The following is a 27,573-nucleotide window of genomic DNA, read 5'->3' on the forward strand; positions in this document are numbered from 1 at the left end:
TAGCCTAGCTTTTTTACCTACCAAATAAATAAATTAATTTCTCCATCTTTCAGCACAATCAAAATACCCAAGTACCTTCAACGCAGTGTGAGCATCCCACAGAATTATTCATCTATTAATATACATCTCAGTGTCAGCTTTTTTGCCCTTTTGCACCCATTTCCCTTGAAATTTAAAATTCTCTCTTAGCCACCTCAATCCCACTTGAGTCTCTTTGCATCTATTAATATCTTCGTGTTGCACTTGCCACTGAATACGTCATTGAGTTGGGGGATTATCATCACCCTATTGCATTCCATTGGCTAGAACCTGAAGCAGAACCACATTTCACACCACCAGAAACGCCAGTATTGACCAATGTCAATGCCTTGGCCTTGGGGACAGTTGGCGGGGGAGGTCGGGGGACATGGGCAGGGCCGAAAGCAAATGCAAATGTAGAAACCGTAACAGAAACGGAATAAAAATCCCAAAAAGAAATACTACAAAAATAATCCCAACAGTCGCCGCGAGAATCAGCCACTACTCATTCCTTCCGGCTTCCCAGAGGGCAAGAGAGTGGTGCCGGGCTGATGATTAAATCAGTTAAGAGCTATGGGCCATTTCAGCCAGCTCTGTGCTCTGGTGTGCTCTAGTGTGCTCTGCCTTGGGCTGCCTCCCTCCGTTCTCACTGCCCGTTCCCATATCCATTTGATGGCCAAAAACATTGGCTCGGCTTCCTCTTTCCTGCCTTTTGGTGTTGTGCATTTTTGTACCTTGCACTCGTTGGAGTGGAAGGGTATGCTGTATTCGTGTATATTCTTGATAAGAATCAAACTCTTAAAAAATTCACAAACAGTTTTATTATCCATCAAAATTATCCGCAAGCATATCATCGTCCAGTGTTTTCGTAGCTCATTAACATATTTATTCCTATAATCGCATCGATAAAGAATTTTAGGTTACTAAATAGCGGGTATCTTTCAGTCGCAATACCTTCTACACAATTCTCTTTAGTTTGTTTTGCTTTCGACTTTTATTTCGGCCTTCTTTTTGGCTGCGGAATGAATTCATTTCATGCACTTTGCTGTGGGGCTATGGGCGATGCTTATTAGTTGCAATTTGCCTGCTGTGGCCAAAGTTTGCTCGCCAAAAACCAAACCAAAACCGAAAAAACCCAAACCAAATAAATTAAATAATTGCTGGCCGAAGAAGTTGATAGGATGGGAAAAAATAAGGGCGGCGGCGGTGGTGGTGGAGGAGGAGGTGGAGGCGGAGGCGGCGGCAATGTAAGCAATATTTGTGTTATGCAACATGCGTATTAATTGTGAGTTAAGATACTGATTATCATCATCTAATTTGCTTAAGCTTTCAACTGGAGATGCATATAAATCAACTGAGAATTAAAAAACAATTTAAAGATTCCCTCAAGAAGATATACTTTTAACAAAATTACTTATATGGAGAGGTGCTCCTCTAGTGGAATTTCGTGAAAATACCTAAAGTGGTTCATGGAAACTGCCTAAAGATATCCAGTTCCCTTGTAGCATATTGTTGTGAGATGATCCAAATACTGAGTCTTACCAAAACCTTTTTCGGACACATTCCACATAGTTTGTTTAAACTTTAAATACTCTCCGAGTATCAGGTGGACATCCATATTCATTCAATAAAAGGCAGGCATTTGGAATCTCTTTTCAAGTGCATTTCCAGTTCCATTTCTAATCCCATTCCCATTCCCACCAAAGATTTCATATTCCATCAAACTTATCAAAGGACCCCTCCCGGCTCATGCCACTACTCGTAATAACTAACATCTTTCTCATTAACTGACTTTGCTCAAGAACTGTACACAGTCCTAGCTCATTATTTGCCCAGAGCCAGCTCAAAGTAAAATCTTTTCGTGTGCTTTTCCTTACAGAAAAAAGGCGGCGGCGCTGGCGGTGGTAGTGCAGGAGGAGCCGCAGCAGCCGCTGGAGCTGCTGGAAATAAAAACAAAGGCGGTGGGGCTGGCGGTGACAAAGGTGGAGCCAAGAAAGGAGCAGACCAAAAGCCACCCCCAGGCGCTGGCAAGAAAGGAGGCAAGAAATAGCAGTAGCCCCAATGCCAATGTGGCAACATCAAAGCGCATTATAAAATACAAATTTAGAATTAAGTTGAAATTAAAAGGATATCAGGGAATATACTATATATGTACATATGTATCTATAATGTATGTATGTATAAATCGCTCTTACAAATAGCAGAACTGCATTGCATTACGTTCATTTTAAAAATGTATTTTTGGGATACGAGTCGAAACATTTATAATGCGCTTTCCTAAACAATGGAACAGTTGACATCCGAGAGTATAGCGAACGAAGGGAGTGAACGCTCGGCACTTCTGGTTCGGGAGTATTCCACTTGGATGCACTTCACAGGCCACTTGATTTGGCTCCTCTAGCGAAACCACTCCTGCGACATGCCGAAGAATGAAGCTGCGCCCGATTTGGATTTGCTATTATCCCCCTTGCGTGTGGTGGCACTGCCACCCGATTTCCTTGTGGGTGTCGTTGTCGTTGTCGCTGTCGTCGCAATCGCTGTCTGTGGGAAAAGAGAAATGTTATTAATTAATTAGTACTATTAATTGGTAGTTTGTCTGATTAATCTGTTAATTTGCGGCTAGCTCTGGTGATTTATGCGGAAACCCAAAAAGGGGGAGGCAAACAAGAAACAGTAAGCACACATTTGGGATAATTAGAGAACGATTTATACCGCCAGAGATCGCGGCTAATTACAAAACATGCGAGTAACGGCCAAGTTCCCAGTCGGCCATAAATTACCCTTCTGCCCGGCGATTTGATTTCAATAATTGCAGCGATTCATTAATTAGCATTTAAGGCACTCAGCAGCACACACACACACCCATAAGCACACTCTGCCGATGTCCTGGCCATCCACTTGGAAATTTTGGTCTCGGTTTCGAGTTCGAAACTTTTGGCCAGGCACTTGCGGTAGGTCTCTGGAGCACTGCTCTGGAAGGGTCAGGAGGAGGAGCATCATCTGCAGCACCAGTCAGTAGAAGCCGGCGAAAGTTGCAGCTAATTAAAATTTGTCTTGCGGCATTTCGGTTTATTTATTATGCTGGATGCACGAAATTAGTTTAATTAAACTGCTCCTTCAGTTTGAAGAGCTTTGAACAATTTCCAATGAAACCAAGGAAGAAAAAGACTCCATTTACACTTTCAACAGATTCAATCAATGTTGAGTGCATGCCATATTCTGGCAAACACAAAAACAAACATGCAAACGAGGAATGGAAACTAGTTACTATGGTATGGTACAGTACAGTATCATTGCTGTTTGATAAGGGAACAGGAAATGATAAACAGCGACTAATTATCCAAGTGTTTCTGTAGCACATAGCTGCCAATGAAAGGATTTATTAAGCCATACAGGATTCCTTTTAGTTTTCCGAGATATTATCATCGGTTTTCGGTAAAGGCGAAGCACAAAAACAAGGGATGGCTATAAAATACTATTGCCTTTTAGTTCAATATGCAAGATATTGTATATTTAACTGGGAAATGGGGTACAACATTCGCAAATATCAATTAATTTTAGTTAATTCATGGCATGCAACTTTGACTGATTGGACTCAACAAAATCAAACATGCAAACGAGAAATGGAAACTAAATATCACTTGTCAAATATAATTCCTACCCAACAAGAGCAAATGATGAAATTATTGATTTAGGATTGCAATTCAAAGAAATCCTATGAAAGAAATACACAAATTACAACTTGGTAATGCTTTGAATTATAAGTTCATTGAAGATATCCAATATTATAGTAATGTACTCACTTTATCTGTCTCAACGGGCTTCTGTTTGCATTCACTGCCAACAAGTCCACCTGCAGCCTGCGGCATGACAATCGGCAGCAAGGGGAACCAAAGAGATGTGGAGCCCGAAGTGCTTAGGCACAGCACATTGGGATCCGCCTCGTGGGCCAAGGCGCTCGATGCAGTTGTGCCTTGGCCAGGAGCTGGCGTATAGGGTGTCAATACCCCCAGTTCGCCTTGGAGACGAGACGTGGAGCGGGCGACATGCGTGCTGATGTGCTCGGCAAACAGCTCAAAGTCGAAGGGATCGATGCAGTCCCGCAGGTTGTTTTGCTGAGAATGGATCTGATCGTACAGAGGACGCTCCTCGCGAGAGACGGCAAACACGCGCTCCAGAAACTTCAGATCAAAGTAAAGCTGTAGGGCAATGTTCTGGCTGGTCTTCGTGCACTCTGCAGCCGCCAATCCCTCGTAGTGTCCCAGCAGCTGTCCAAGAAGTTTCTGGTTGAAGGCATGCAGCACTTTGGATGGCAGGGTCTGGGGAACAGCCAGGTTTAAAGCCTGAATCAACTGATGAAGATACGTTTGCAGTGAGAGACGCGGTTGGCTGGGAATGCGTATGGTTGACTGGACGCTCTGTTCCTGCTCCTCATCGCGCTGCTCCAGAGTAAGCGTTTGCCAGAGCTGTAAGGGGATTGTACAGATTATAGTTTATTGCCAAAATACATTTAAGCGGCAATTGTTACCGCAAAATCCCTCAAAACCGCTTCATGACTGATGATCTTTGTAAGCTGTTTCTCGCAGCTGTGAGCCGTCAGGACATCCTCCACAATGAGCAGCCAGAGACTCAGCATCTCGTCTTCAATCAAACCACAAATACGTTGCCAGTGGTCAATGCCCGCACCCGACTGATTCCATTGACGCCAGCTGGGTGGTTGGCAGAAGCACAGCTTCAGGTTGGGGCACAGTTCCACCAATGCCAGACTATTACGCAGAGCCTGGAGCAGGGCAGGACGCTCTCGTAATTGCAGCGACTTCAGTTTGGACAGATACTCTGCAACCTGCTCCTGTGCCGTTTCCCGTAGGAATTTGATCAATGACATCTTATCCTCCGTTCGCGTTGTTTGCTCTTGAAGGAGGACATTCAGCTCCTGGACGATGTCGGCCAGCTGAGAATCAAACTGCTTGCACAGATCAATGGTTGAGGAGTCGTAGCCTTTGGTGCGGTTGGCCAAACGCTTGGGCTGATCGCTGAGTGCCGCTGCCAGGCTCAGGGGCAAGTCATCGTTCTGCTCTTTCCAGATCTGATGCGGTGGCGTCGACACCCCAGCTTCAATCAAAGAAAGCACCTTCTCATAGGTCTGCTTCATGGCGTGAGCCCAACTACTGCGTATGATCTCCCGCACACGGGCATTGATCAGGGGTACATACTTTGTGGCATAAAAGTCCAGCTCGGAATGCTCCAAATGGAGCTGCTGCTCTAGATGAAGAAAGCTTGGCCTGCCTGTGGACCTGGCCGACGATTTGATATCTTGAATGGTCTGCATGTTACTGACCAAAGCGAATATCTGCTGCAGCTGTGTGGCGGCTAAAGCATTCATCTTGTCCAGCCATTGTTGAAGGGACATGCCCAAATGCTTGGGCGACAGTTTTGGGACATCAAACTGCGGCTTGAAGCCAGCTATGATTTCGGGCAAAAGATGAGCCAGCTGCCGCTCGCTGCTCTCCATCCGACTAATGCTGGGCGGGCATGTGGACGCTGAACATTCCGCTAGGCGAGTGAACAGTAGGCCGTTCTCTGAAATCGAAAAAAAGAATATCAGGCGTAGAAAGTCAAATTGATAAGAGTGTGAATAGAAAATGGCAGGTTCAAGTCTGAAACTAGCACGTCGCTGCGGCATTGAGCTCAAGGGAGCTCTGCAGCAGCTCTGCGTGGGTCGCTACTCGGCAGATCTGAAGATCAGTTCCGGGGACTCGTATATGGAGCTGGGCGACCCCTATGGCATCTACTTTCTGGACCTGAATCCGAGTGTATGTTTTGTGCTGTTCCATAATTCGGAGACGCAGCATTGCCATATCCTGATTCCCACCAATGGCACCCTATTCGAGTGCTACAATGGCATTGACAAGAACTCCACGCTGGTGGGTCTGGGCGAGATCAGCTATGTGACCTGTGCCAACCACCATGTGGCCTACACCGATGCTCTGTTGAAAGCCTGCGGGGCAAACATAAATTATAGCCCAGCAACGAGTGTACTCCACTACAGCAAGCAAGAGCAAGTCGGCGATGCAATAACCTCTTTGGCCAGCCGCCTTATGTGTTGGGAATGCTGCTTGATTGTTTTCCTTTTTCTTTTTATTTGCGTAATATTCCGAAGGCATTAATAAAGCGTATTGGATTGGCACTCACCCAGCAGACACTTGTCCAGCAGCTCTATGGTGCTGTTTAGAATGCCCAGACTTGCCAAAATGCGTTCCTTGACACGACGCGGTTCCGTGAGATGGCTCTGGAGGCAATTCAGGAAGGCAGAGGCTCGCAGGTTGAGAAACGTTTGCAGAACAGAGCTAAGATCGCACTTGTCCAGCAGGAGTAGGCTCTGCATACAGTCCACAGCGATCTCTGGGCATAGTTCCTCGCGCTCCAACACGGCTAGTACTGCATGCTTGATGGTAAGGTGGAAGGGCCGTAGAATCTCCCATTGCTTGCGGGCCACGGGCAGCTTTTGCATTAGCGCACTATTGCCATCCAGCTGCAGGCCTGTGCTGATGTGGCGACTGAAGATGAACAGCTCAGTGGCCGCAAAAAACTGTTCGTTGTCAATGTGCGTCCAAATGAGCTCCGGCAGCGACGTCAGCAGCTTGATTTGCACCATTGTGCCATAATAGCTCTGCAGCTTCTTGCTGGCATTTCTCTGCTGCAGCGCCGCGTCCGTGGCGGGCGCCGTTGTCTTGAAGCCCAGGAGCTGCTGCTCATTAAGAATCCGACAATTCGCCTGGACGCAGTGCACCTGCTCGATGAGGGTTGCCGCTGACGTTTGCATGGCCGCAATAGTGTCGGCCGCCTTGAGCAGATCCCTGTACCGCTCTCTTAGGCATTCCAAATAGAGTTTGTTAGTTTTATGCCTTTTCCGATGTGCCACATCACTCTGCCGCACTTACCCCACATGAGTGCGCAGCTCCTCGCGCTTGTTCTCCACCACAGTCTGTATCTTTTTGTGCACTACATCGATCTCGGATACGCTGTGCTGCTCAAACAGCGTATCCACATTTAAATTCAGTAGATTTGCCGTCATTTATTCAAAAATTTAAAAAATAAATAAACATCGATGTTCACTAATCACCGCGTACTTGTCTTAGCCCACTTAAGCCCCCTTTATTTAAATGGTTCTACTACTTGAGGTAAACGGCGGAAAATATTAACGATTGTGAATTATTCTTGAGGATTCATGCCATCTCTCCTCTGAACTTAAAAAACAACCATAATATCTTTCACCTGAACTGCGCTAACATTATTAAATTTTTTATTATTTTCGGTGGAAAATAACCTTGGCTTGTAAAAGGTTAATCGTTCTACGTCCAGGGATGGAAACCATATTGCTTAATTTTGATGTTCCGTCGAAAATTACTAGCTAGAAAAAGCGCCCAGCTATGCCCGCATAATTTTATACAATTAATGTCTATATTTTTCACTTGACTGGTTAATTTTAAACTTTTGCTTTTGTTGGATTTAGTCTGAAAAAAGGTTTTAGTGAAGAAGGAACTTAATAAGACGTACGACGGTTTTCCAGCCACCAACACTTTGACCATCTATCACTGCCTGTTTTGGCTATTCTCTTCGTTTACTCATTTATCTCGATTCCTTTGGGGCCAGGTATCCAACAAATGATAAGTGACTTCTGAGCCATGCTTCTCTTCTACAATGAAGGAGGATGGATTCTTATGGACTTTACAGCAGTCATACAACCACATATGATCACAATATGGCAGTCTGGCACGATCGAAGGCACGCTTTTCTTTTCATTCCTAACAGTTCTGCATACACAGAAGAGAAAATATCAAAATATAGCTTAATTTATTTATTGTCATTTATTATTTTAATTTAAAAAGAATAACAATATTGAATCCCTGTAGCCTATAGGCAGTGTGTTTAATAAAATATAAATGCAGACAAGATCATTCACTGCCCAGCTCCCTGAGCACAGCATTGGCAATCACAATTCGCTGAATTTCGGAGGTTCCTTCGTAGATCTCCGTTACTCGAGCGTTACGGTAGTACATCTCTGCGGGCAAGTCGGTTGTATAACCCATTCCGCCCAGGATCTGGGTGCATTGGTGGGCGCAGTATGTGGCCGCCTCGGAGGCATGCAGCTTAGCCATCGCGGCCTCCTTGGTGATGGGCAAACCATTGTCCTTGAGCCAAGCGGCCCGCCAGGTTAGCAGCCGGGACACCTCCACCCTCGTCGCCATGTCCGCCAGCTTCTGCTGGATGAGCTGCATCCGCGAGAGCTGCTTGCCAAAAGCAATACGCTTCTGGGAGTAGTCTACGGCCAGTTCCAGTGCGGCCTGTGCAATGCCCGTAGCCTGGGCGGCGATTCCAATGCGACCGCAGTCCAGCGACTGCATGGCAATTTTGAAGCCCTCGCCGGGGCCTCCCAGCACCTGGCACTGCGGCACTTGGACGTCGTCTAGCACCAGCTGGCACGTGGAGGAGGCTCGCATTCCCATCTTGCTTTCCTTCTTGCCCACAGACAGACCGGGCACGTCTTTGGCTGTAAGGAAGGCCGTGATACCCTGGTGCTTGAGCGTCTTGTCGATTGTGGCAAAGACGACGCCGCCACTGGCTTCCTTGGAATTGGATATCCATGCCTTGGTGCCGTTTAGCTGGTAGCTATTCCCATCCAACTTGGCCGTGGTGCTGGCGGCGCTGGCATCTGATCCGTTTCCCGGCTCGGACAGGGCATAGAAGGCAATCTTCTCGCCCTGGGTGTAGGGCACCAGAAAGTCTTGCTTCTGCTGCTCGCTTCCGTGGAGCTGTACGGCGCCCAAGAAGAGGTTGTTGACGCCCATTGCAACGGAGACGGCCGCATCGCCACGAGCAACCTCCTCCATGCCAATAGCATAGGCCTGGTAGTCGAGTCCGGAGCCGCCTGAAGGTGGGTATCAAGAGAGCATTTAGAGGTGACGACATGAATTAATCTCACAACCATCTTACCATACTCTTCCCGTACTGTCACCGCCATCAGGCCGAGTTCTCCCAGCCGTCGTATCTGCTCCGCCGGGTGCAGCCCCTCGCGATCATGCTGGCGAGCCCGTGGAGCCAGCTCTGCATTGGCGAAGTCCCGGCAGGTCTTCTGCAGTATCTGGTGTGTTTCGGAGAGAGCTGCCAGGCTGGCAATCCCCCTGCCCCGGCTCGCATTCCAAACGCTGCCCGAGCGTTGACCTGCAAAAGTGGACTCGAAGGTGGATTACGATTGAGTCATCATCGTGGCGTGGATGTGGCGCTCACCTAGCGTCAGAGCGACCCGGACCCTCAACAGCTGCTGCATTACGACAAACTGTTTCCCGACTGTCGATCCCCCGAATGGTTCCAGCTGTTATGTCTCTTTTGCTTTCGCTTTCGCTTTCGTCTGCTTCTTCGCGGGAACGATCGCGCGTCGTGGGCCCCAACTGGCAACAACAACGAGCCTCCAATGGTCTCTCCAATCGGAAACAGCTTTTATATGTATTGCCGGGTTCTTAGGCAGAGGCGTCACCTACGAAGGGGAGGACTGCTCCCATTCTGAAAACCTACAGCTACGTTATCTCTCAAATATTCCGATAAATCATAAATACAGATTTACTATCGGGATGAATATACAGATACCCTGTTTCAGCGGAATCCCCGCTGCCTATGCCTCACTTGTTATTCAACCATTGCTTTCCAGTTTTGCATACATATATATTTTCATTTCAAAAGTTCTTTGTTTCGAGCTTTCTGTTCGTACGGCCACGCGTATGGGTCGGGAGAGAGGTCTGCTGGCGGGTAGGGAAATGGAAAGCGGTTCAACGATTTTCAGAAACGGTTCATATATTGATTCTCCGGCTAGCGGGTATAATTTGCAATTCAAATTCTCGATACACACCCACTTTTGTTGGGGGAACCTTTGTACCAGTGTAGAATTCTCTTTCCATTATCGGAAATCATGTTCCTCGACTTTGATATTCGGTTTACGATTAATAGCTGGATAGGACCCTCAGCCCTAAACACATAAGTTTATCCCACTGATGATTCAATTTTCTACAATATTGGCTAGTTTTTAGTCCTTGCTTTTATTGTATTTTGACTAAAACAAGGCTTAAACAAAATAGTTCACAAATAAAAACAGACGCAATGTTGCTGGTATTTGAAGACATGATGCGTGTATAGGCCTTTGTATACCCTATTTCGTGAATATTATATAAAGATACTGTTTTCCAACATGCTTTCAAACGTAATTAGTAAAGACCTTGTCTTAGATCGCATTTGGTTGGCCGATAATTCGATAAGTTTCTTGTGCAGAAATCCTGATCCCTGTACCAATTCTTGGTCTCTGCAAGAAGACTACTAATTGCAAAATATCGTTTAAAACAGAGACTGACTAGTCTCTGCAATTAGAGCCTAGGATGACAAACATATTCACAATTCTATAACATCCATTTCCCCCAGGGTATGCGAAATGTTGCTAATCCGCGCCATGTTGAGGGACATTGCTGCTGGAATCCCAAATCCTAAAAAAAAGAGAGCAAGGTCCCACCAAACTTGAGCGCCAAATATACATTGTTTGAAAGCGAATGTGCGAAAAGAATTTAAAAGCAATCCATTGGAATAAATGATGCACGGAAACACGATTTAAGATAGCGAAAATTCAAAAAACCTTCGTATGGAAGTTTCTATACACCTTGTTCCTAAATATACCTTTGAAAAAATATGAAGATACTGTTTAAAGTCGCAAGAATTTAGTGCTGTTAAGCGCAAGCATTAATGTCGACTGAACGTGGCGCTGTTAAACGCAATCAGTGCTACCAAACAACAGATTTTGTTAAATTTAGTTCCAGAAATTGCCACTAACAACATTGGTGGCGACACTTACAAGGAGAAACGTCGGCGCGAAGTTCGAATGTGTAGATTATGTTTGCTGCAACGCTTATTCTGGTTTCGGCGCTACTAATCTTTCTTTTCTTTTCCGATCTGTAAGTGATCGTATCAGCGATCGTTTGCAATCAAATGGGCTTTTGTGACAGGATCTCAGTTGGCCCTTTAGATTCATTTTATACTTCATTTTCAGCACGTTTTCCGAAATCACATATTCTCCGTTGCTAAGTTAAAAAAATAACTGTTCCAAAATTATTGAATTTTTCACAAATAATAGATTTTTATTTTAATTTCACATAGACCGATAAAGACAGATATGAATTACTTGATACAGCGCGGAAAACTCCGCCAGCAAGCGATTAATTTGCCGGAAGGACTTCCCGAAATACTTTCGGACATCACACGCGAGGTCCTGCGCTGCCAGCCAACAAAGGAATGCCTCTGCCAGTTCATCATCGACTATCTGCACTCTGTGATTGTGACACGAGAGAAGGCCATGGGTGAGTACTAGTGAAACGAATGGGGAAAGTCTTGGAGTCATCTTCCCTCTCCCTCCGCTTTTGCAGTGGCTAGAAGCATCCTGGACCGTGCTCTGCGCCAGGTTGACAACATCATCTCGGACCTGTGCGTTTGCGATCTGACTAAGGAAAAGTCTGATATGATGGGACAGGTGATGGAGGATTGCTTCCGCAACTTCCTTGAGCGGCGTCGCTGCGAGATGCGCCGCGGCAAGCAGACGATCAGCTTCGAGGACATCGACATACTCGAGGAGCTGCTAGTGAAGTGCAAGTTCTCCGAGGAGGAGCTGGCCTTATCCCGTCCGGCCGTCGAGAGTGCCTACAAGCGTTTCGTGGACGCCTACATGGCGGCTGCCCGTGGCGCCGACGGCACAGAAGTGCTCTACCAGTACTTCCGAGATCGGGAGCTCAAGCGCATGCGCGAGGCCATGCGGGAGCACTCGGCCACCATTATCCAGGCCGCCTGGCGCGGCTATCTAGTGCGCGCCAACCTGCCACAGCACATATGCACCTGTACCTGCATGGAGGTAGGGTTTCCGTTTCCTTTTCCTTTTCCCTTTCCCAGATCTCATTTGTTTCGGTATTCCCACATTTGTAGGTTGATGAAGCTGCTAATGAAGAGGAAATGCGCATGGATCACGCTGCTCGCGTCATTCAGCGTTTCTTCCGCAACTGCTTAACGGTTTGACAGATCCCCGTATCTATATATTTCTTGAAACTAATTTCCTTTTTGCAGCACATGGATCTGAAGCCCATTGTAGATCCCTGTGGGGATGTGACGGAATCGTCCGAAAAGGACAGCAGCACCCCGAAGGAAGCGACGGCGAAGGCTGAGCCAGAGGAGGATAAAACTCCTCCGACTCCTCCTCCAACTGCTGCCGATACTGTCGTAGTCACTGCCCAACCTTCGGAGGTTGCCTCCGAGGTTCCCTCGCAGCAGGCACCAGGACAGGAAGCCGTCGCTGCAGAGTCTGAAGGAAATGCTGCTCCAGAACCAGTGGCTGAAGAAGCGGCTCCAGTGGAGCCGACAGAAGCTGTAGAAGAGGCCCCGGCAGGAGAAGAAGCCCCTCCCACCGCAGAAGAGGCACCGCCAGAGGCAGCAGAAGAACCACCAGCAGAAGAGTCACCAGCAGCTCCTGAAGAGACACCACCACCACCGCCACCAGAAGAGGAAGCCCCAGCCGCAGTTGCAGAGGAAGAAGCTCCACCTGAGGAAGCCCCGGCCGAGGCACCAGTCGAGGCACCAGCCGAGGCACCAGCCGAGCCACCAGCCGAGGAATAGAATTGAAACGAATTAGTTCTGATTTATAAATTTATGTTATCTGCATGTTGTTAAGAGAGGTTTCTCTATTACTCTATGTGGTCTTGTATCCATCCACTGAACGTGGACACTCGAGTGTAGACATCCGGGGAGATGTAGAGACCGCAGACCATCAGTCCATAGGACACGATGCCAACCTGCTTCAGTCCATTCTCCGTTTGCATGACCAGCGGTCCGCCAGAGTCGCCCTGAAAGAAGGACAGATGCGGATTGGGATTCAATATCTTTAAATGGAATCCAAGGACTTACCGAACAGGCGCCTCTGAAGGGACCTCTGGCGCAGATCTCCGTATCCGTGACACTCTCCATGCCCGCCTCTCTGCACTGCCTATTTCCTATCGTATGATAGCTCATGCGCTGAAGTGTGTTCGGATAGTTGACGTTGTCCAGGAAGGGAAAAGGAACAGGCAGTCGCAGACCCCATCCTGTGAGTGTTACGGGAACTCCGCCACCGACAAACTCCTTTCGCTTTGCCGTAAACTCTATGGCCCTGATGCTGACATTGTTCATCTCCAGCGGCGGCTCAATGAACAGCACGGCTACGTCGCTGGTGACTAGCTCTTGATATTTTGGATGTATGCTGTAGGACACCACCTGAGAACGTGAACCACTCTCCTGAAGGCTGCGTATCCCGGCCACAACTGTCATCCGCGATGCATTCAGTCCGCGACAGCAATGGGCAGCCGTTAGGATGCGATTCGGAGATATAATAGAGCCGCCGCAAAAGTGCGCCTGACCGCCGCTGGTTCTGTACTGCATGGACACCTGATAGGGAACGTACTCTCCAGGCGGAACATCCGAACCACCAACTATTCGAGTGGGTGGGTCTTCACTGAGCTGACGAGCTGGAAAGGGTAGCAGAATATAAGCTCTTGAGTGGTTTAGGGAGTTATTTTTAACCAAACACACAATTAAGACGCGCTGTGGCCCCTCCGGCAGAGAGTGCCGCGAGCAGCAGAATCTCCGTTAGCCCCATCGTTGGTTGTTTGGTTAATGTCAGTGGTTTTGGGCCTGACACTAGACTTATATAAACACCATTTAGCTGAGCCCCCATTAGAGGGGGAATTTGCATAGATATCGCTGCAGATATGTGGGCCAACTCGCAAACTTGGTTATGGCCATTAAATTTGATCTTGAAATTCAAAATATAATGGGCCATTCTGCGGGTATTCGCAATGTTGGTGGAGAATAACCTAGTTAAAGTATTCAAAAATACCATTATCACATAGAGGTGTTACCTTCTAAAAAGAAATAGAGTGAGAGAAAAACTCGTAATTTCCATATTCAAAATCATCTTTATTGATCAAAACAGAGGCAAAGTTTAATAGTCTTAGGACATGCGTTCTGCAATCCAGCCATCAAACATGGAAACCCTGGTATAGACATCAGGACTGTTGGAGGCACAGAAAGCAGTGCCATAGGAGACGACGCCCACTTGCTTGAGAGACTCCCCTTTCTGCATCACCAAAGGACCGCCAGAGTCGCCCTGGAAATTAGTGAAAATATGACCAAGTTTAAGAGATCAGCAATCAGTTATTAAAGTGATTAAAGGAATCCACCACTCACATTGCAAGCACCCTTGCCAAATCTCTCCAGAGCACAAATCTCAGTGTCCGTGAGCTGCGTCATGGTCTCTTTGCATCTGGCATTGCTGAGCGTCTTGTAGGAGAGCTTCTGCAGCACCGTGGGATACTTGGCAAAGGGACCAGTGCCAAAGTGAAAGACAGAGCCCCAGCCAGTGAGAAGAACCTCCTGATCGGCCCCCACCTCTTCCGAGCCGCTCACATCGATGGTGGACACACGCTTTTGATCCACCTCGAAAGGAGGATCGATCTTGAGGATGGCAATGTCGCTGGTCACTAGCTCCTGGTAGTTCTCGTTCATCTCGTAAGACTGCACCTGAGAGCGATGGCCAGTGCTGTCATTCAGATCCCTAATGCCAGCCACCACCGTGATCCTGCTGGCATTCTGTCCGTTGACGCAATGAGCGGCAGTCAGGACGCGATTGGGTGCAATCAGAGAGCCACCACAGAAATGCCGCTGCTGGCCGCTCCGTGTGAGGAACTGCATGGACACCTGATAGGGCACATACTCATCCTCGGGCACATCGTAGCCACCGACAACGCGTTCCTGGGAATTGGTGTCCGCCTCCTCGAAGTACGCATCCACTGAGGATAGTCGGGTATTAGTATTTTTGCCTCTATTCTTTCCAAAGTTTGACTTACAATCAATGATGCGTCCCATGGGTTTGCCTTGGATCACCTCCACTCCCATCAGAGCTACAAAGAGCAAAATCAAAGTAGTGCCTACCTTCATGTTGAATAGAGCTTTGTGTGCCACTGGAACTGCATCTGGGCCTTATATAGTACACCCTGCTGGAAAACCTACACAATGAAATTTGAATTTTATCGAGTGCAGCTGTGGGTGGTCACTGTCACCCGCCTCACGTAATGGGTAACAAGGTCGCCATGGTAGTGCCGTGCCGTGCAGTGCAGTGATAGCAAAAGAAGGTCTAGACGGTAAAAATTGTCAGTTGGAACACAGAAATCATGGCATGGAGAGGTAGAGGCGGCTGCTTCCGCAGTTCTTGGTAATAACACCTACGCAAAGAACCCAAGAAGGGCAGTCAGAGCACCAGACCAGACCAGTGCCTCCTTTCAGTGAGATCTGTCTCACAGTTTTAATCAGCGTATAATTTAAATATTCCGATTAAACAAGCAGCGCCCTGGGGCCTCGGACAGCGGACAGCGGACAGCGGACATTTCTTTTAATTCATTGTCGAGTGGCAGACAAGGAGACCTGCCGCTGGCAATCAACACCTCGGACACCTCGGATGCTGCCAGTCCTGTTCTGCCTTCCAGCCAGACTATCTCACATGTTCGATGCAAATCAGCCTCAGCTTCAGCTTCAGTTGCAGTTGCAGTCAGGAGACTTCTTCCTCAGTGGCCGATGTCTGGGCGGGCTCTGTGAGTGCTATCTGGTCTACATTCGGAGTCAGAGACAGAACCATGTGTCAGTTCCGGGGCTGATTGCAGCCAGCTAATGAATCATTTTGCTGCTCCTTTTTGGGTGGACCTGGTCTGTGGTCTCTGTGGTCTGAGTGTGTGTGGCGCACTGGCGCAAATTAATTATGCACACCTCTCGGTTTCGTTTCGTTTCGATTCTGTTTCTGTTTGGGCTGTGGCTTCGACTGGAGCTTTGGCTTTGGCTTGGGCTTGGGCTTGCCCGTTGTTGAGGTCTTGATCTTTGGACTACTGTGTTAATTGTCCTGGGTTGCGTTGCAGCGCCGAACCGATTTGAACCTGAAATGGCTTTATTATATCAGGCTATACGAGGAGTACCAAAGCCAAAGCCAAACACAAACACAAACCCAGACCCCACCCCACACCCCACATACAGGATGTAGATGTGGCTGTGGATCTGACTCTGACTCGCACTGTGGCGCCTGCCGTGTTGCCTTATGGCTGGCTTTTGTTAATTGGACCACCCTGTCAAGGCATGACTTATCTGCGGATTTTTATTCTTAATTCCCGCATCTAATTTGCATGTGAGCTTCGCCTTGAGCGTGAGCCAGGCTGACAGGTTAATCCCTGTAAAAAACTCATTAGGCTTTGTTCTAGCCACAAAAATGTTGATTAATGGAACCTAGAGAGGCACTTCCCCTGCTTCATTTGGTTATTTTTCGCTCCAGCCCTGACTAAAATTCACTGCGAACTTTTATTCTCATAACTCAAACTCCAACTCCTTTCTGCAATTCCACAGATGATGCTCAAAATTCTGGCTAATAAAATGCATTTTAATCATTTCATCAGCAATTTTTCAGACCAGACCTCCAGATCCGTTCCGATCCGATCCGACCCCTTCCTTTGAGAAGGGTTTATTGGATCGTTCGGTGTTAACAAGATAAGCATCCTGCTCTGGCCCGTCTGCTCCGACGGGACGCCATCATTATTATGACATTTTGCTTGATTGCCTGCCTCTCGTCTCGGGGATCGGGGATCGCGGATCGGGTCTCGGATCTCGGTTGGCCCTCATTCAGGGCCATGTTCTTCGTGCCAACTTCTGTAGAATTGTGCGTGTGGCCAAGAACGGAGCCAAGTTATTGTCAGTGCAATTTTTATGAGTTTTTTGTTTTCGGCTTTTTGTGAGTGTTTCTTGTTTGTCTCTTTGCCGCCGCCACTGCCACCGTCTTCAATGTGATTTATTTGAGAAGTTCTTAAAGCAGAGCCGCTGGTTTTATGATGTGAAAGGAGGAGGAGGAGGAGAAGGAGGAGGCATAGTGCCAGGGTCTCATATGCTAGGGGTCGAAGCCCAGTAGCCCCAGTAGTCAAAGGTGGAATTATAGTGATTGCCTGAATGGGGGATTGTGAATGGGATCTTTGCTCTTGGGAATGTGCCAATGGAAGATGGATTTGTTCTGGCTTGGATCTCGTAGTTGTCCAGCTCGTATGCAAATGATTATGACTGACAGCATAAATTAACAAGATCAGCCAGGACAACATATACGCGTACACGCACTCCAGAATGAGTTTTCCACTCTCTCAGGCAATTAATTTTGGTCTGGAAAAAAGCGAGCGGAAAATTAATTGCGTGTTTTGCATAATCAGTAAATTGGTCGTTTATTTTAGTACTTAATTTGCTTGGCATCGCCTCGCAAGGTGCACACTGTGCAGTGCACTGTGCAGTGCCTCACCTCCACGTTCCCCCACATGATTCCACTGGTCTTATGTATATAAATTATGACTCCCAGGTACGGAGCATGCAGCGATCTGGCATTGGCTTCGCTCCGACTCAGACTTGGGCATTGGGCAAATTAAACAGATTTTTATTTGCAAATCAGATAAGAGATCATGCCACGGAGCACAGTGCAGATACCCAGATGCAGATACAGATGCCCAGATACTTGTGTTGTGTGTGGAATCAGATACAGATACAGATACAGCTACAGCTAGCATTGGCTTAATATTTATCGGTCGCGTGAGCTTGTTACCTAATTGATGACAACAGGTAGGCGCTTCTGTCAAGCGATGTCTCTGGGGCTCCAGATGGGATATGATGGGAGGTTCGGTTCGCTGATCTCCGCCAGGTTATGATAACCAGGCACGCAAGGGACGAACAGCGGGTGATCCAATTGGACTACTGTTTGGCTCTCTAGCAGTTGATCCTTAGAGAAGATACTTCTGTGGTTCCGTATTGGTATCTTGCTGTCATTATTCATCTCTATTTATATCCCTACTTGCATGTATAACCCAAATGGAAGCCCAATTTCGGCAGATTTCAAGTTCACAAACATTTACATGTCGATATGTAAGTGGTGCTCTCGTACAAGACCTTAGCCCAAATAAATTGATAAGCTCAACCCCCAATTGGGAGGTATAAAAACCATGGGGGGTTATCATTTCCAACTCATTCGCGTCGGAGTAAAAGTGCCACCAGCACTCGTAATGTTCGCCATAAAGCTATTCTGTCTGTATCTAAGTGTGACCATGGCTGCCACCTGGGTAGCCCCCGCAAAAACCTCAACAGATCCCATGCGGAGCATGGAAACCGCAGCAGCAGATCCCATTAGGATTAATGGCGGCCAAATGGTGAACGAGACGGTGCCCTTCCAAATCTCGCTGCAGGTGCAGCGACGTGGACGCTGGAGTCACTTCTGCGGGGGCTCCATCGTCAGTGCCCAGCATGTCCTCACGGCCGCCCACTGCGTGGAGAAGATGAAGGTGGAGAACATCAGTGTGGTGGTTGGCACCCTTAACTGGAAGTCCGGGGGCCTGCGCCACCGGGTGGTGGCAAAGCATGTGCATCCGCAGTACGCGATGAGTCCCCGGATCATCAACGACATTGCCCTGGTCAAGGTGACGCCCCCATTCCGCTTGAATCGCGCAGAGATCGGTACCATCCATCTGGGTGGAACGGATCGCATTGGCGAGAAGGTGGCGGTGCGGCTCACAGGCTGGGGATCAACCACTCCTGCCACCTCCTCGGCCAGCCTGCCGGATCATCTTCAGGCGCTGCACTACAGCACCATTTCGAATGAGGAGTGCAACCAGAAGGGTTTCCGTGTGACCCGGAATGAGATCTGTGCCCTGGCTACCCACGGACAAGGGGCATGTGTGGTAAGAAAATAGATATTTCCTAGATATATGACAGATCTGATCAGATATCCCTCACAGGGCGACTCTGGTGGACCTCTAATCCTGGCTGGCTCTCGTCCTCAGCTGGTGGGCATTGTCTCGTATGGGTCCTCCACCTGTGCCCAGGGCAGGCCCGATGTCTACACACGTGTCTCAAGCTTCCTGCCCTACATCAGCAAGGTGATCAACCAGGATCTGGCCTAATAAATACATTCGGACAACGTATAAATAAAGCAATCTCATCGCTGCACCAGAATAAGTTCCTTGGAGTCTTCGTATTTAGTTTCTCTCCCCTTTCGTTCGTTTTGGCGACTAATTAAAAATCTTGTTCAATATTCGCCACACAGTGGGGAGGAGGAGTGAGAGGAGCATTTACTGGAGTCTCCTCTTCATGGTCTAGGCTTGGCCCGTCTCCAGCGAGAAACTCGGGCTGCCGCTGCCGCCTGACGCTGCAGCCTGCCAGGGCGACCATGATAAATGCAAAAAGCAATTTATCGCACATTTAACTCAATTCAGTTTCTTTATGGACAGTCCCCCCGAAGGAGGCTGTGCCGTGCCGCCGGAGGAGGAGGCAAGAAGGAGCAGTAGGAGACTGCCACAAAGTTTCGCTGACACGCACACACTCCACTCCACTCCCAGAGGCTGGAACATAGACCGAGGTTTGTGTTTGGGTCTGGAAGTGGAACTGGAAATGGAACCGAGGACTGCGTCGCGTCTGAGGCCTGTGCGCCTTGTAATTCGATATTAGATTTTATGTGCGACAAATACGAAGTGCAAACATTTTTATGTTTCTGCAATTTCTATGCTGCATTTTGTATTTGTAGTGGAAACGATTTGCCGGGGCGCCGACTTTGACTCCAACTTTACCTTCGACTCCGCTTCGCTTTGGCTGTGCCATCGGCTGGGGCTTCAGCTGCGTCTGTGGCTATGGTTTCGGCGTGGACTCATGGATTACTTCTCCGACTGGGCTGTGTAATTAAGTTCAAATAATGTGGAGCTCATGGTCTTGAGTTTGGATTCTTTTAAGCAACACCAGCCAACATAGTTGTGTGTCTGATTCATGGCTAAATATCAATACAATCGTTGGCACCATAAACGTGTTACGAACTAAGCCTCTCAGGCTAAGGTTTTCCAATCGTAAATCTGTATCATGTATGTAGCTGCCAAAGGGACCAACGCCCTAGAGTGTAGTGTAGCCTGTAACTAGTCTCTAACATCCCTTACAACATTTGTAGGACAGTGTCAGTTTCGTTGCTCGTTTCACGCTCTCAATTTACTAGCTGAAACCTCGGCTACGCTACGGTCCACGAGAGCATAACATCGAAAATCTGGCACTCGGCCGCACTCCCCACATACAGACATACATGTATGTATATATGTACGTACATAGAAAGATAGCTAAGAGCGGGTCAAAGAAGTGCAAGAGTAAGCCGAACTGAACCGAACATATAACCATCTCCATCTCCAACCCCATCCCATCCCATCCCATCCCCAGCACTATCCGTATGGCGGACTGTGAGTTGCGAGACTCTGTGCTGAACATATAAATTCATTTAGATCAATCAATTCAATTTGTTTGTCAATAAGACCTAAATGAGTATTTCATTTAAACAAATTAAAATTCGACCCATTTGAAATTCCAGAGGCAGCAGCCCGAGGAAGAAGCCCACACCACAGACCCAGCCCCATCCAAAAAGCGAACCCAGGGACAGGGACAGCAATTAAAATTGACGCGACACACTTGATTCCCTGATTTCTTAAACGAACGCAATGAAAATATACACATATGAATATGAATATAAATATGAATATGCCTGGACTTTAGCTCGGTTCAGACCCAGTTCGAGACCGAGACCCACAGATCCAGACCCTGAGAGCAAGACCGCAACCAAGACCGAGAACTATTGCCCAGAGACCAAGAGACCATTGCCCATCTCTGTTGACTTTTCATTGTCAATTAAAATCAAATAAATTTATTTGCTGCATGACTTTCGCTCGCTGTTGTTCTCGCCACAGTTCTTGGTCACAGATTCCGATTCTTGATTCCCAGTTCCGCGGCGAATTGTTTTTTTGTTTGTTTGGCATGCAAGTGGATTGAACATCGATTATTTTCGACCTTGTCCACCTTTGTCGGGTATCGAAAATGGGTTAAAGATAGATCAAGTCCGACTATTTGGCCTTGCCCTGGTTGGCCACAGCCTCCATGGCCTTCTTCACCGTCTCGGGATCACCGAGGAACTTCAGAGTGCCTAAAGGCTTCAAAGACTCATCCAGCTCGTAGACAAAGGGTATTCCCGTGGGCAGATTGAGGCCCATGATGGCTTCATCAGATATGCCCTCCAGGTGCTTCACCACACCTCGCAGACTGTTCCCATGAGCGGCTACCAAGACTCGCTTTCCCTCCTGGATCTGGGGTACTATCACGTCGTTCCAGTACGGAAGACAGCGCTCGATTGTCAGCTTGAGGGACTCAGACTTTGGAAAATCCTTGGGATCCAGTTGATCGCAATAGCGCGAATCGTTCACAATGATGTCATAGTACTTGTGATCCTTCTCCATTGGAGGCGGCGGGGTGTCGAAGCTGCGCCGCCAGATCTTCACCTTCTCCTCGCCAAACTTTTTCGCTGTCTCTGCCTTGTTGAGGCCCGTCAGGCCGCCATAGTGTCGCTCGTTCAGGCGCCAAGTCTTGCAGATAGGAATCGTCTTATGACCACTGGCCGATAGTGCAGCCGCCAGGGTTTCCTGTGCCCGCGTCAACAGCGAGGTGTAGGCCACATCGAATTCCATCTTGGCCTTCTTGAGTGCTACTCCTGCCGAACAGGCCTCCTGCAGACCCTTCTCGCTCAGCCTGGCATCGAACCAGCCGCAGAAAAGATTTTTCTGGTTCCACTCGGACTCGCCATGCCGCACCATCACGACCTTGTACAGGCCCTTCTTCTTCTCCTGGCATGAATCCTTCGAGTATGACTTGGAGTGGGAGTGGGAGTGGGAGTAGGCGTAGGAGTTCGAGTTCGAGTAGGAGCAACTAAATATGGGACAAAGTTTCATCAGTTCAATGAAAACGTGACTTTCCAATGGTTTTCTAGCAAGAGCCAACATTTTATCAAACTTAATTTTGTCAAGAATTTATATATTTTATAATTCCGTTTCAAGCTCAAATTTTCAAAAAATTGTTGACTACTTTATCAGACTACTTTTCAAATGATATGTTTCAGATCCATATGGTTCAGATCCACTGCTATCCATATTGACATTGAAATATTTGAGAAGCTGAAGCGATTCTGCGGTTTTATTATTGTTTATATAGGGGAGAAAAACGCAGTGAACTTCATCCTACAAACGATAAAGCCTCGAAAAAATAAACCTCAGGTCAAGATTTTTTCGAGACTTTAGCGTTTTATTAGCAACTTTTTTAATCCCTTCGCTGCAGTTCCAGTAGAGGTTTCTTAGCAAAATCTATACTTAGATTTTCAATGAATACAAAATCCTCAGTACGAAAGCTGGTACTTAACTTATAGTTCCTTAGAATCTTTGACAGGGCAACCTTGGCAGCTATTTCTGCATATTTCATGCCTGTAAACAAAAAACACTTTTATATAAATTCAAACATATCGAATAGCCAACCTACCTATGCAACTTCTCTTTCCTTTGTTGAACGGAATGTAAGCGTACTGATGAATTTTCGAAATATTTTCGGGAAGAAAGTTGTCGGGGTTAAACTTGTCTGCCTCTGGGCCCCAGGAATCCTTGTTGCGGTGCGTGTGGAATATGTCGAGACACAGAGTCAGGGATTTGGGTAATAGGATGCCATTGGATAGCTTAACTTCTTGGGAGGTCTCCCGTGCTATCAATGGAATCGCTGGGATCAACCGCAGAGACTCGTTCAGCACACGATCCAAGTACACCAGTTTCTGTATCTCATCGTTGGAGACCTCAAAGTCTCCTGCATTTGGAAAGACGTCTTTAAGCTCTACGAAGGCGGCATCTTGATACTCGGGGAACATGGCCAAAAAGGTAAGAGTGCTAAAGACTGTTACGGCGGTTGTCTCGAAGCTAGCCCCAACCATGATACTGCACTCGCCCTCGGCATCTTCGTATGAAAATTCTCCGCTTTTTATAAATTCCACAACCCGACTGATCACTGTGTTCCTGATCGCCAAGGACTCTTGATTTTCATCTGGTGTATTGGTCATCTTTTCTTCGATTAACTGAAACGACAATTTTTTTTAAATGTATTCATTGCATTAAATGTATTATTTACGGTTTTCGTCAGTTCATTCACGACAAACGTCGCTTCTGTTCTTCGCTTTTCAATTCCCAACAGCTTTGCGATAGTTCTGTTCTGAACCAACGGAAATAATATCGCCAGTGTTGTATTTTCCATAGTACTAAAGAGTTTTTAAGAATTACGATTTTTCATGAGGCCAAGTAATTAAAATCTTACTACTTGAAGTTTTTCAATAGTGTTCCATTCTTGAAGCTTGTATTCGCCTTCACATCGCTGCCCAATGTTGTTTCTAAAGATACATAGATATTCTTAGATGTTTAAGGTATTTACCTATAGAATTAAGTATATAGATTGCTTACGATATGCGGTTCTAAAGGACCAGTTTAACACGTTCGGTAGTATTTCTCTCTCACCCTGACCCACAAAAGTGTCCAGCACGGACAATAAGCTATTCGTCTCCTCGTTGAAGATCGGAAGGAAGCTCATCACTACATTCTTCTTGAATGCTGGAATCATCTTCCGGCGACGCTCAACCCAATGTGACCCTACATAATCGAGGAGAACTGTTACTTGCTGGGGTATTCAATGGTTGGGTCATACATGTACCTCGTAATGCTAGAATTCCCGGTCCAGAATTCATTATTATTGCATTGCACGCAGTCTGGCTTTTGTCAAGGCAATGGGGAGACGTTAAAATATCCTGGATTACATTTGGCTCACTTGTCACTAGTACTGGCACTGTTCCCATCCACATGAGGAAGGTCGGTCCATATTTCTCGGCCACTTTACCTGCTAGGCCAATATTACCTGTGGATATTGCGGATTTGTAAAGAATAACGCTAATCGTCTTTTGTGAGGTTTCATTCACGTTTATTCCGTAGAAACCCTACGACACTGCCCAAGAACGGATATCCTACAGGACCCTTCACCCTCAGCATCAGTAAGTAAAATCTCCGTCGGCTCCACAGAAAGTATATCCAGGCAAGTATCCCCACAGCTATCCACAGTTGCAACGTGATCATTATTTGACTGAAACTCTGATATTACAATTTGAAGTACAGAGCCTCAACTGTATAAGCTTTTATATGAAAAATTTTTAGGTGAGAATGAAACAGTCAACATTAGGTATACTTTTTATATAGTATAGCTGAAACTCTGATTTCACAGATTGAAGTATCTTTGAGGCTCTGTATAAGCTTTTATACGAAAACTTTTTAGGTGAGAATGAAACAATCAACATTACTTTTTATATAATATTGCTGACCCGGCAGACGTTGTTCTGCCAAGCAACAAAAAATGTTCTTAATTAAATGTGGCTAAATTTTAGCGAACCATTTTGAGATGACCCGGTGAACTTTTATTCGCCTTAAAAGCAAAAAAAGATTTTAGATTTTATCATTATTATTATTATTTTTGTATTTTAACGATTCTTTAATAGGTTGTTTTACTTTGTTCTTTTTTTTGGTTTTTTTTTCTTCAGTCCAGCACCTTTTTTTGTTCTATGCAAACAATGCAGATGGTCTTCCGATCCGTGAACATGCCACATATAATTGGCCATGGGAAAAACATTGATTATCCAAATTCAGACCACAAACTTTCAAGGATCGGCCTTTCGATTTGTTAATAGTCAAGGCGAATGCAAGACGTATCGGAAATTGAAGTCCTTTAAACTCAAAACGGCAATCGCTTATTTCGTCGGAATTACTGGCAGTTTTGGGCGGAAATCGCCAGACAGTAGAATCATAGCGCCACAAAAATATCTCCCGTCATTGCGTAGATCTTTCAATGTTCAATGTTTCAATTATTCATCGAACTAACTTTCTTTGTAGTTTCTTCACCATTCAATGGACTTATCATCAACGCATGATGGTCATTAAGTACATAGTTGCTGCACATCTTTAAGAATTACTCTTTGCATTTAGCTCTTGACGTCGATCAAGTTTTTATTCCATTTTTCCAATGAAGTATATTTGCAAAAAAAATTTTATTTTATAAATCAAAAATAAAATTTTTTGTTTAACCAAGTGGTGTATTACCATACATATAAAAATATTCTTGATGTATGATTCATATGTCACATCGCATGTCCTTCAAATACGAATATTAAGGATCCTACGCTACTTGGTTCAAAAAAGTATATTAAATTCGACAAGTTATGGAATAACTCTTATTTGTACCTTTTAAAGTATCAAAAATACCTCTTTTTTATTGAAAAATGTAGATATAAGTGTTATTTTTGTTATTCGGCATTTTTTAATGCAAATGAATAATAAGCTTTATTTTTGATTATTTCAAATAAAAATAGAAAAAATAATTGTTATTCAGAAAACTTTTTTTTTAAAACTTATAACAGTCACGGTCCCTGCTAAGTAGTTATAAGTATTTCTTTTATATGTACATACATATTACAGCCAATTGACCTTGTTCTGCCAGGAAAGGATCCAAACTTGTATTTGCAACAAATTAGTGCAGCTTTTATTCTATAGTCTATATTTATTATATTCAGCAGAAATATCGGCATTCCTTTTAATGTTGAATATGTGTGTGACTTATAGTAATCACAGTTTATCAAAACTACTTCAATCACCTCCTATGTTGCAATTCAAGAAGTGGTTGCTCCTTAAACTCTAGAACAATATTATCAACGAAGGAGAGATCCTCAAAGCGAAAGCTTGTGCTTAGGCGAAAGTTTCTCAGAATCTTGGCTAGGGCAATCTTTATAGATATCTCTGCATATTTCCGGCCTGTAAATACAGAACACTATAATATCCATTCGAAGATGTAGAACAAAATAAAACTACCAGCGCAATTTCTCTTTCCCCTATTGAACGGAATGAAAACGTATGGATGCCTTTCTTGAATGTGTTCGGGGAGAAAGTTGTCTGGATTGAAGGTATCCGCCTCCAGGCCCCAGAAATCCTTGTTGCGGTGCGTGTGGAATATGTCGATGGCCACTGTAACACCTTTGGGGATCAGAATACCATTTGACAGTTTCAAGTCCTCTGTGACCTCCCGAGGAATTAAAGGAAGAGGAGGAAGCAACCGCAAGGATTCGTTCAACACACGATCCATGTAGACCAGTTTCTGCAGGTCATCGTAGGACACCTCAAAGTCTCCTACATTTGGGAAGACATCCTTAAGCTCTTCAAAGGCTGTATCTTGATATTCGGGGAACATGGCCAAAAGAATAAGAGTATTGAAGACTGTTATGGCCGATGTCTCGAACCCAGCAACAATGGTAAGAATGCACTCGCTCTTGACATCTTCGTAGGAAAAATCACCACTTCTTAGGAAGTCTATAGCCCGATTAATCACTATATTCCTGCTCGCCAAGGATTCTTTGCTTTCATCTGCTTGTGTCTTTAGCTTTTCCTGTAGGATCTGAACGGGGAAGAGTTTTAAATTATACTTTTAACGCTAAAATGGCTTACTTACAGACTGCAGAGATGCATTCAGATGAATCATCGCTTCTGATTTTCGCTTTTCAAAGCCGAAGAGCGTTGAGATAGCCCGGTTCTGGAGCCACGGAAATGTAATTAAGTGATATGTCACTTCAATAAGACTAGAACATTTTTGAGAATTACGAATTGATGTTGTTTGGATTAGCTCAAATTATTTCAATCGTACTTGCTGATTTTTTTTACTATTGCCCCATTCATAATGCTTGGATTATCCTTTAAATCGCTGCCCATTGTCGATTCTATATATTGAAGATATATAGTCATTGATGGTTAATAAACTACGAGATGGATTGCTTACGAATGGATGTTCTAAAGGACCAGTTTATGAACTCAGGCAATAGTTTTTTTTCACCCTGGCCTACAAATGTTTCCAGCAAAGATATCAGGCTCTTCGTCTCCTCATTAAACAGCGGCAGGAAGCTCATTAGGACATTGTGCCTGAATGAGGGATTCATCTGCTTGCGACGTTCAACCCAATGTGATCCTAATTCAGAAAAAAGTGTTCTTAATAAGAATGATATGATATGGATATATATATATATATAATCCTGTATCGTTTAATGCAAAAGTTGCTGGGCCACAAATAAGACGTAATGGATTGCACGCAATCTTGCTCTTGTCCAGGCAATGGGGAGACGTTAAAACATCCTGAACAACATTTGGCTCACATGTAACCAGGACTGGCACTGAACCAATCCATGTGAGGTTGGTTGGGCCATACTCCTGGAATTGCTTACTGCGTTGTTCCATGTTGTCTGGAGATGAGAAGTGTTAATTTAGAATAAAATTAATTGTATTTTTCAGGCTCTCAATCACGTTTATTCCGTAGGTACTCCACGGCAACGCCAAGGAATGGATATCCAACAGGACCCTTCACCCTCAGCATCAGTAAGTAGAATCTCCGTCGGCTCCACAGAAAATATATCCAGGCAAGTATCCCCACAGCTATCCATAGATGCAACGAGTACATTTTGTATTTTAATATAATAATTTCGTAATT

The 27,573-nt window shown here is 45.8% G+C and overlaps 9 protein-coding genes across 9 annotated transcripts; 2 read left to right on the plus strand and 7 right to left on the minus strand.

Moving 5' to 3' along the window:
- Nucleotides 1-2,234: 2,234 nt before the first annotated feature.
- On the minus strand, nucleotides 2,235-7,093 carry LOC6591391 (conserved oligomeric Golgi complex subunit 1). The gene is made up of 5 exons (XM_002017325.2): nucleotides 6,960-7,093; nucleotides 6,211-6,887; nucleotides 4,547-5,598; nucleotides 3,822-4,484; nucleotides 2,235-2,559 (listed from the first exon to the last, which is right to left on the minus strand). Exons 1-5 carry the CDS (start codon nucleotides 7,091-7,093, stop codon nucleotides 2,416-2,418), a joined length of 2,670 nt encoding a protein of 889 aa, XP_002017361.1. The 3' UTR covers nucleotides 2,235-2,415.
- A 768-nt stretch (nucleotides 7,094-7,861) lies between these two features.
- LOC6591392 (short-chain specific acyl-CoA dehydrogenase, mitochondrial) lies at nucleotides 7,862-9,895 on the minus strand. Its single transcript, XM_002017326.2, has 3 exons — nucleotides 9,307-9,895; nucleotides 9,013-9,240; nucleotides 7,862-8,947 (listed from the first exon to the last, which is right to left on the minus strand). The coding sequence occupies exons 1-3, from the start codon at nucleotides 9,344-9,346 to the stop codon at nucleotides 7,974-7,976; spliced, it is 1,242 nt and encodes a 413-aa protein (XP_002017362.1). The 5' UTR covers nucleotides 9,347-9,895; the 3' UTR covers nucleotides 7,862-7,973.
- Nucleotides 9,896-11,180: 1,285 nt separating this feature from the next.
- Nucleotides 11,181-12,765, plus strand: LOC6591393 (actin cytoskeleton-regulatory complex protein PAN1). Its single transcript, XM_002017327.2, has 4 exons — nucleotides 11,181-11,411; nucleotides 11,478-11,956; nucleotides 12,028-12,111; nucleotides 12,166-12,765. Exons 1-4 carry the CDS (start codon nucleotides 11,228-11,230, stop codon nucleotides 12,709-12,711), a joined length of 1,293 nt encoding a protein of 430 aa, XP_002017363.1. The 5' UTR covers nucleotides 11,181-11,227; the 3' UTR covers nucleotides 12,712-12,765.
- A 14-nt stretch (nucleotides 12,766-12,779) lies between these two features.
- LOC6591394 (chymotrypsin-1) lies at nucleotides 12,780-13,726 on the minus strand. The gene is made up of 3 exons (XM_002017328.2): nucleotides 13,660-13,726; nucleotides 13,000-13,595; nucleotides 12,780-12,938 (listed from the first exon to the last, which is right to left on the minus strand). The coding sequence occupies exons 1-3, from the start codon at nucleotides 13,724-13,726 to the stop codon at nucleotides 12,780-12,782; spliced, it is 822 nt and encodes a 273-aa protein (XP_002017364.2).
- Nucleotides 13,727-14,050: 324 nt separating this feature from the next.
- Nucleotides 14,051-15,066, minus strand: LOC6591395 (chymotrypsin-2). Its single transcript, XM_002017329.2, has 3 exons — nucleotides 14,976-15,066; nucleotides 14,317-14,918; nucleotides 14,051-14,236 (listed from the first exon to the last, which is right to left on the minus strand). Exons 1-3 carry the CDS (start codon nucleotides 15,064-15,066, stop codon nucleotides 14,081-14,083), a joined length of 849 nt encoding a protein of 282 aa, XP_002017365.1. The 3' UTR covers nucleotides 14,051-14,080.
- Nucleotides 15,067-18,194: 3,128 nt separating this feature from the next.
- Nucleotides 18,195-19,088, plus strand: LOC6591396 (chymotrypsin-1). The gene is made up of 2 exons (XM_002017330.2): nucleotides 18,195-18,866; nucleotides 18,924-19,088. Exons 1-2 carry the CDS (start codon nucleotides 18,195-18,197, stop codon nucleotides 19,086-19,088), a joined length of 837 nt encoding a protein of 278 aa, XP_002017366.2.
- A 1,748-nt stretch (nucleotides 19,089-20,836) lies between these two features.
- LOC6591579 (phosphoglycerate mutase 2) lies at nucleotides 20,837-21,950 on the minus strand. The gene has a single exon (XM_002017331.2). It carries the CDS (start codon nucleotides 21,930-21,932, stop codon nucleotides 21,054-21,056), a length of 879 nt encoding a protein of 292 aa, XP_002017367.2. The 5' UTR covers nucleotides 21,933-21,950; the 3' UTR covers nucleotides 20,837-21,053.
- A 346-nt stretch (nucleotides 21,951-22,296) lies between these two features.
- LOC113566604 (probable cytochrome P450 313a1) lies at nucleotides 22,297-23,077 on the minus strand. The gene is made up of 2 exons (XM_026993030.1): nucleotides 22,513-23,077; nucleotides 22,297-22,457 (listed from the first exon to the last, which is right to left on the minus strand). Exons 1-2 carry the CDS (start codon nucleotides 23,075-23,077, stop codon nucleotides 22,297-22,299), a joined length of 726 nt encoding a protein of 241 aa, XP_026848831.1.
- A 250-nt stretch (nucleotides 23,078-23,327) lies between these two features.
- LOC6591581 (probable cytochrome P450 313a3) lies at nucleotides 23,328-27,543 on the minus strand. Its single transcript, XM_026993098.1, has 11 exons — nucleotides 27,390-27,543; nucleotides 27,130-27,328; nucleotides 26,872-27,059; nucleotides 26,740-26,812; nucleotides 26,548-26,674; nucleotides 25,914-26,493; nucleotides 25,700-25,856; nucleotides 24,003-24,109; nucleotides 23,833-23,919; nucleotides 23,526-23,657; nucleotides 23,328-23,401 (listed from the first exon to the last, which is right to left on the minus strand). The coding sequence occupies exons 1-11, from the start codon at nucleotides 27,541-27,543 to the stop codon at nucleotides 23,328-23,330; spliced, it is 1,878 nt and encodes a 625-aa protein (XP_026848899.1).
- Between the last annotated feature and the right edge of the window lie 30 nt (nucleotides 27,544-27,573).

This window comes from Drosophila persimilis, unplaced genomic scaffold, assembly GCF_003286085.1.
Source record: "Drosophila persimilis strain 14011-0111.01,24,50 unplaced genomic scaffold, DperRS2 tig00000000-arrow-pilon, whole genome shotgun sequence".
NCBI classification, from domain to species: Eukaryota; Metazoa; Arthropoda; class Insecta; order Diptera; family Drosophilidae; genus Drosophila; species Drosophila persimilis.

What these genes read in the sequence shown, in the direction of transcription:
- LOC6591391 (XM_002017325.2), bottom strand. Translation starts at nt 7,093, where the DNA reads ATGACGGCAAATCTACTGAATTTAAATGTGGATACGCTGTTTGAGCAG. An exon ending in CGGTTTTGAGGGATTTTGCG is followed by an intron (nt 4,485 to 4,546) that starts GTAACAATTGCC and finishes ATCCCCTTACAG; the next exon opens with CTCTGGCAAACGCTTACTCT. An exon ending in AGCCCGTTGAGACAGATAAA is followed by an intron (nt 2,560 to 3,821) that starts GTGAGTACATTA and finishes CTTTTCCCACAG; the next exon opens with ACAGCGATTGCGACGACAGC.
- LOC6591395 (XM_002017329.2), bottom strand. Translation starts at nt 15,066, where the DNA reads ATGAAGGTAGGCACTACTTTGATTTTGCTCTTTGTAGCTCTGATGGGA. An exon ending in CATGGGACGCATCATTGATT is followed by an intron (nt 14,919 to 14,975) that starts GTAAGTCAAACT and finishes GACTATCCTCAG; the next exon opens with TGGATGCGTACTTCGAGGAG. An exon ending in TTGGCAAGGGTGCTTGCAAT is followed by an intron (nt 14,237 to 14,316) that starts GTGAGTGGTGGA and finishes ACTAATTTCCAG; the next exon opens with GGCGACTCTGGCGGTCCTTT.
- LOC6591392 (XM_002017326.2), bottom strand. Translation starts at nt 9,346, where the DNA reads ATGCAGCAGCTGTTGAGGGTCCGGGTCGCTCTGACGCTAG. An exon ending in CCGGGTCGCTCTGACGCTAG is followed by an intron (nt 9,241 to 9,306) that starts GTGAGCGCCACA and finishes CCACTTTTGCAG; the next exon opens with GTCAACGCTCGGGCAGCGTT. An exon ending in GACAGTACGGGAAGAGTATG is followed by an intron (nt 8,948 to 9,012) that starts GTAAGATGGTTG and finishes ACCCACCTTCAG; the next exon opens with GCGGCTCCGGACTCGACTAC.
- LOC6591396 (XM_002017330.2), top strand. Translation starts at nt 18,195, where the DNA reads ATGTTCGCCATAAAGCTATTCTGTCTGTATCTAAGTGTGACCATGGCT. An exon ending in ACGGACAAGGGGCATGTGTG is followed by an intron (nt 18,867 to 18,923) that starts GTAAGAAAATAG and finishes TATCCCTCACAG; the next exon opens with GGCGACTCTGGTGGACCTCT.
- LOC6591579 (XM_002017331.2), bottom strand. Translation starts at nt 21,932, where the DNA reads ATGAAACTTTGTCCCATATTTAGTTGCTCCTACTCGAACTCGAACTCC.
- LOC113566604 (XM_026993030.1), bottom strand. Translation starts at nt 23,077, where the DNA reads ATGACCAATACACCAGATGAAAATCAAGAGTCCTTGGCGATCAGGAAC. An exon ending in AGGAAAGAGAAGTTGCATAG is followed by an intron (nt 22,458 to 22,512) that starts GTAGGTTGGCTA and finishes TTTTGTTTACAG; the next exon opens with GCATGAAATATGCAGAAATA.
- LOC6591581 (XM_026993098.1), bottom strand. Translation starts at nt 27,543, where the DNA reads ATGTACTCGTTGCATCTATGGATAGCTGTGGGGATACTTGCCTGGATA. An exon ending in GGAGTACCTACGGAATAAAC is followed by an intron (nt 27,329 to 27,389) that starts GTGATTGAGAGC and finishes TCTCATCTCCAG; the next exon opens with ACAACATGGAACAACGCAGT. An exon ending in GTCCTTTAGAACATCCATTC is followed by an intron (nt 26,813 to 26,871) that starts GTAAGCAATCCA and finishes TTCAATATATAG; the next exon opens with AATCGACAATGGGCAGCGAT.
- LOC6591394 (XM_002017328.2), bottom strand. Translation starts at nt 13,726, where the DNA reads ATGGGGCTAACGGAGATTCTGCTGCTCGCGGCACTCTCTGCCGGAGGG. An exon ending in GGCCACAGCGCGTCTTAATT is followed by an intron (nt 13,596 to 13,659) that starts GTGTGTTTGGTT and finishes TACCCTTTCCAG; the next exon opens with CTCGTCAGCTCAGTGAAGAC. An exon ending in CCTTCAGAGGCGCCTGTTCG is followed by an intron (nt 12,939 to 12,999) that starts GTAAGTCCTTGG and finishes TCCTTCTTTCAG; the next exon opens with GGCGACTCTGGCGGACCGCT.
- LOC6591393 (XM_002017327.2), top strand. Translation starts at nt 11,228, where the DNA reads ATGAATTACTTGATACAGCGCGGAAAACTCCGCCAGCAAGCGATTAAT. An exon ending in GCACCTGTACCTGCATGGAG is followed by an intron (nt 11,957 to 12,027) that starts GTAGGGTTTCCG and finishes CCACATTTGTAG; the next exon opens with GTTGATGAAGCTGCTAATGA. An exon ending in TCTTCCGCAACTGCTTAACG is followed by an intron (nt 12,112 to 12,165) that starts GTTTGACAGATC and finishes TCCTTTTTGCAG; the next exon opens with CACATGGATCTGAAGCCCAT.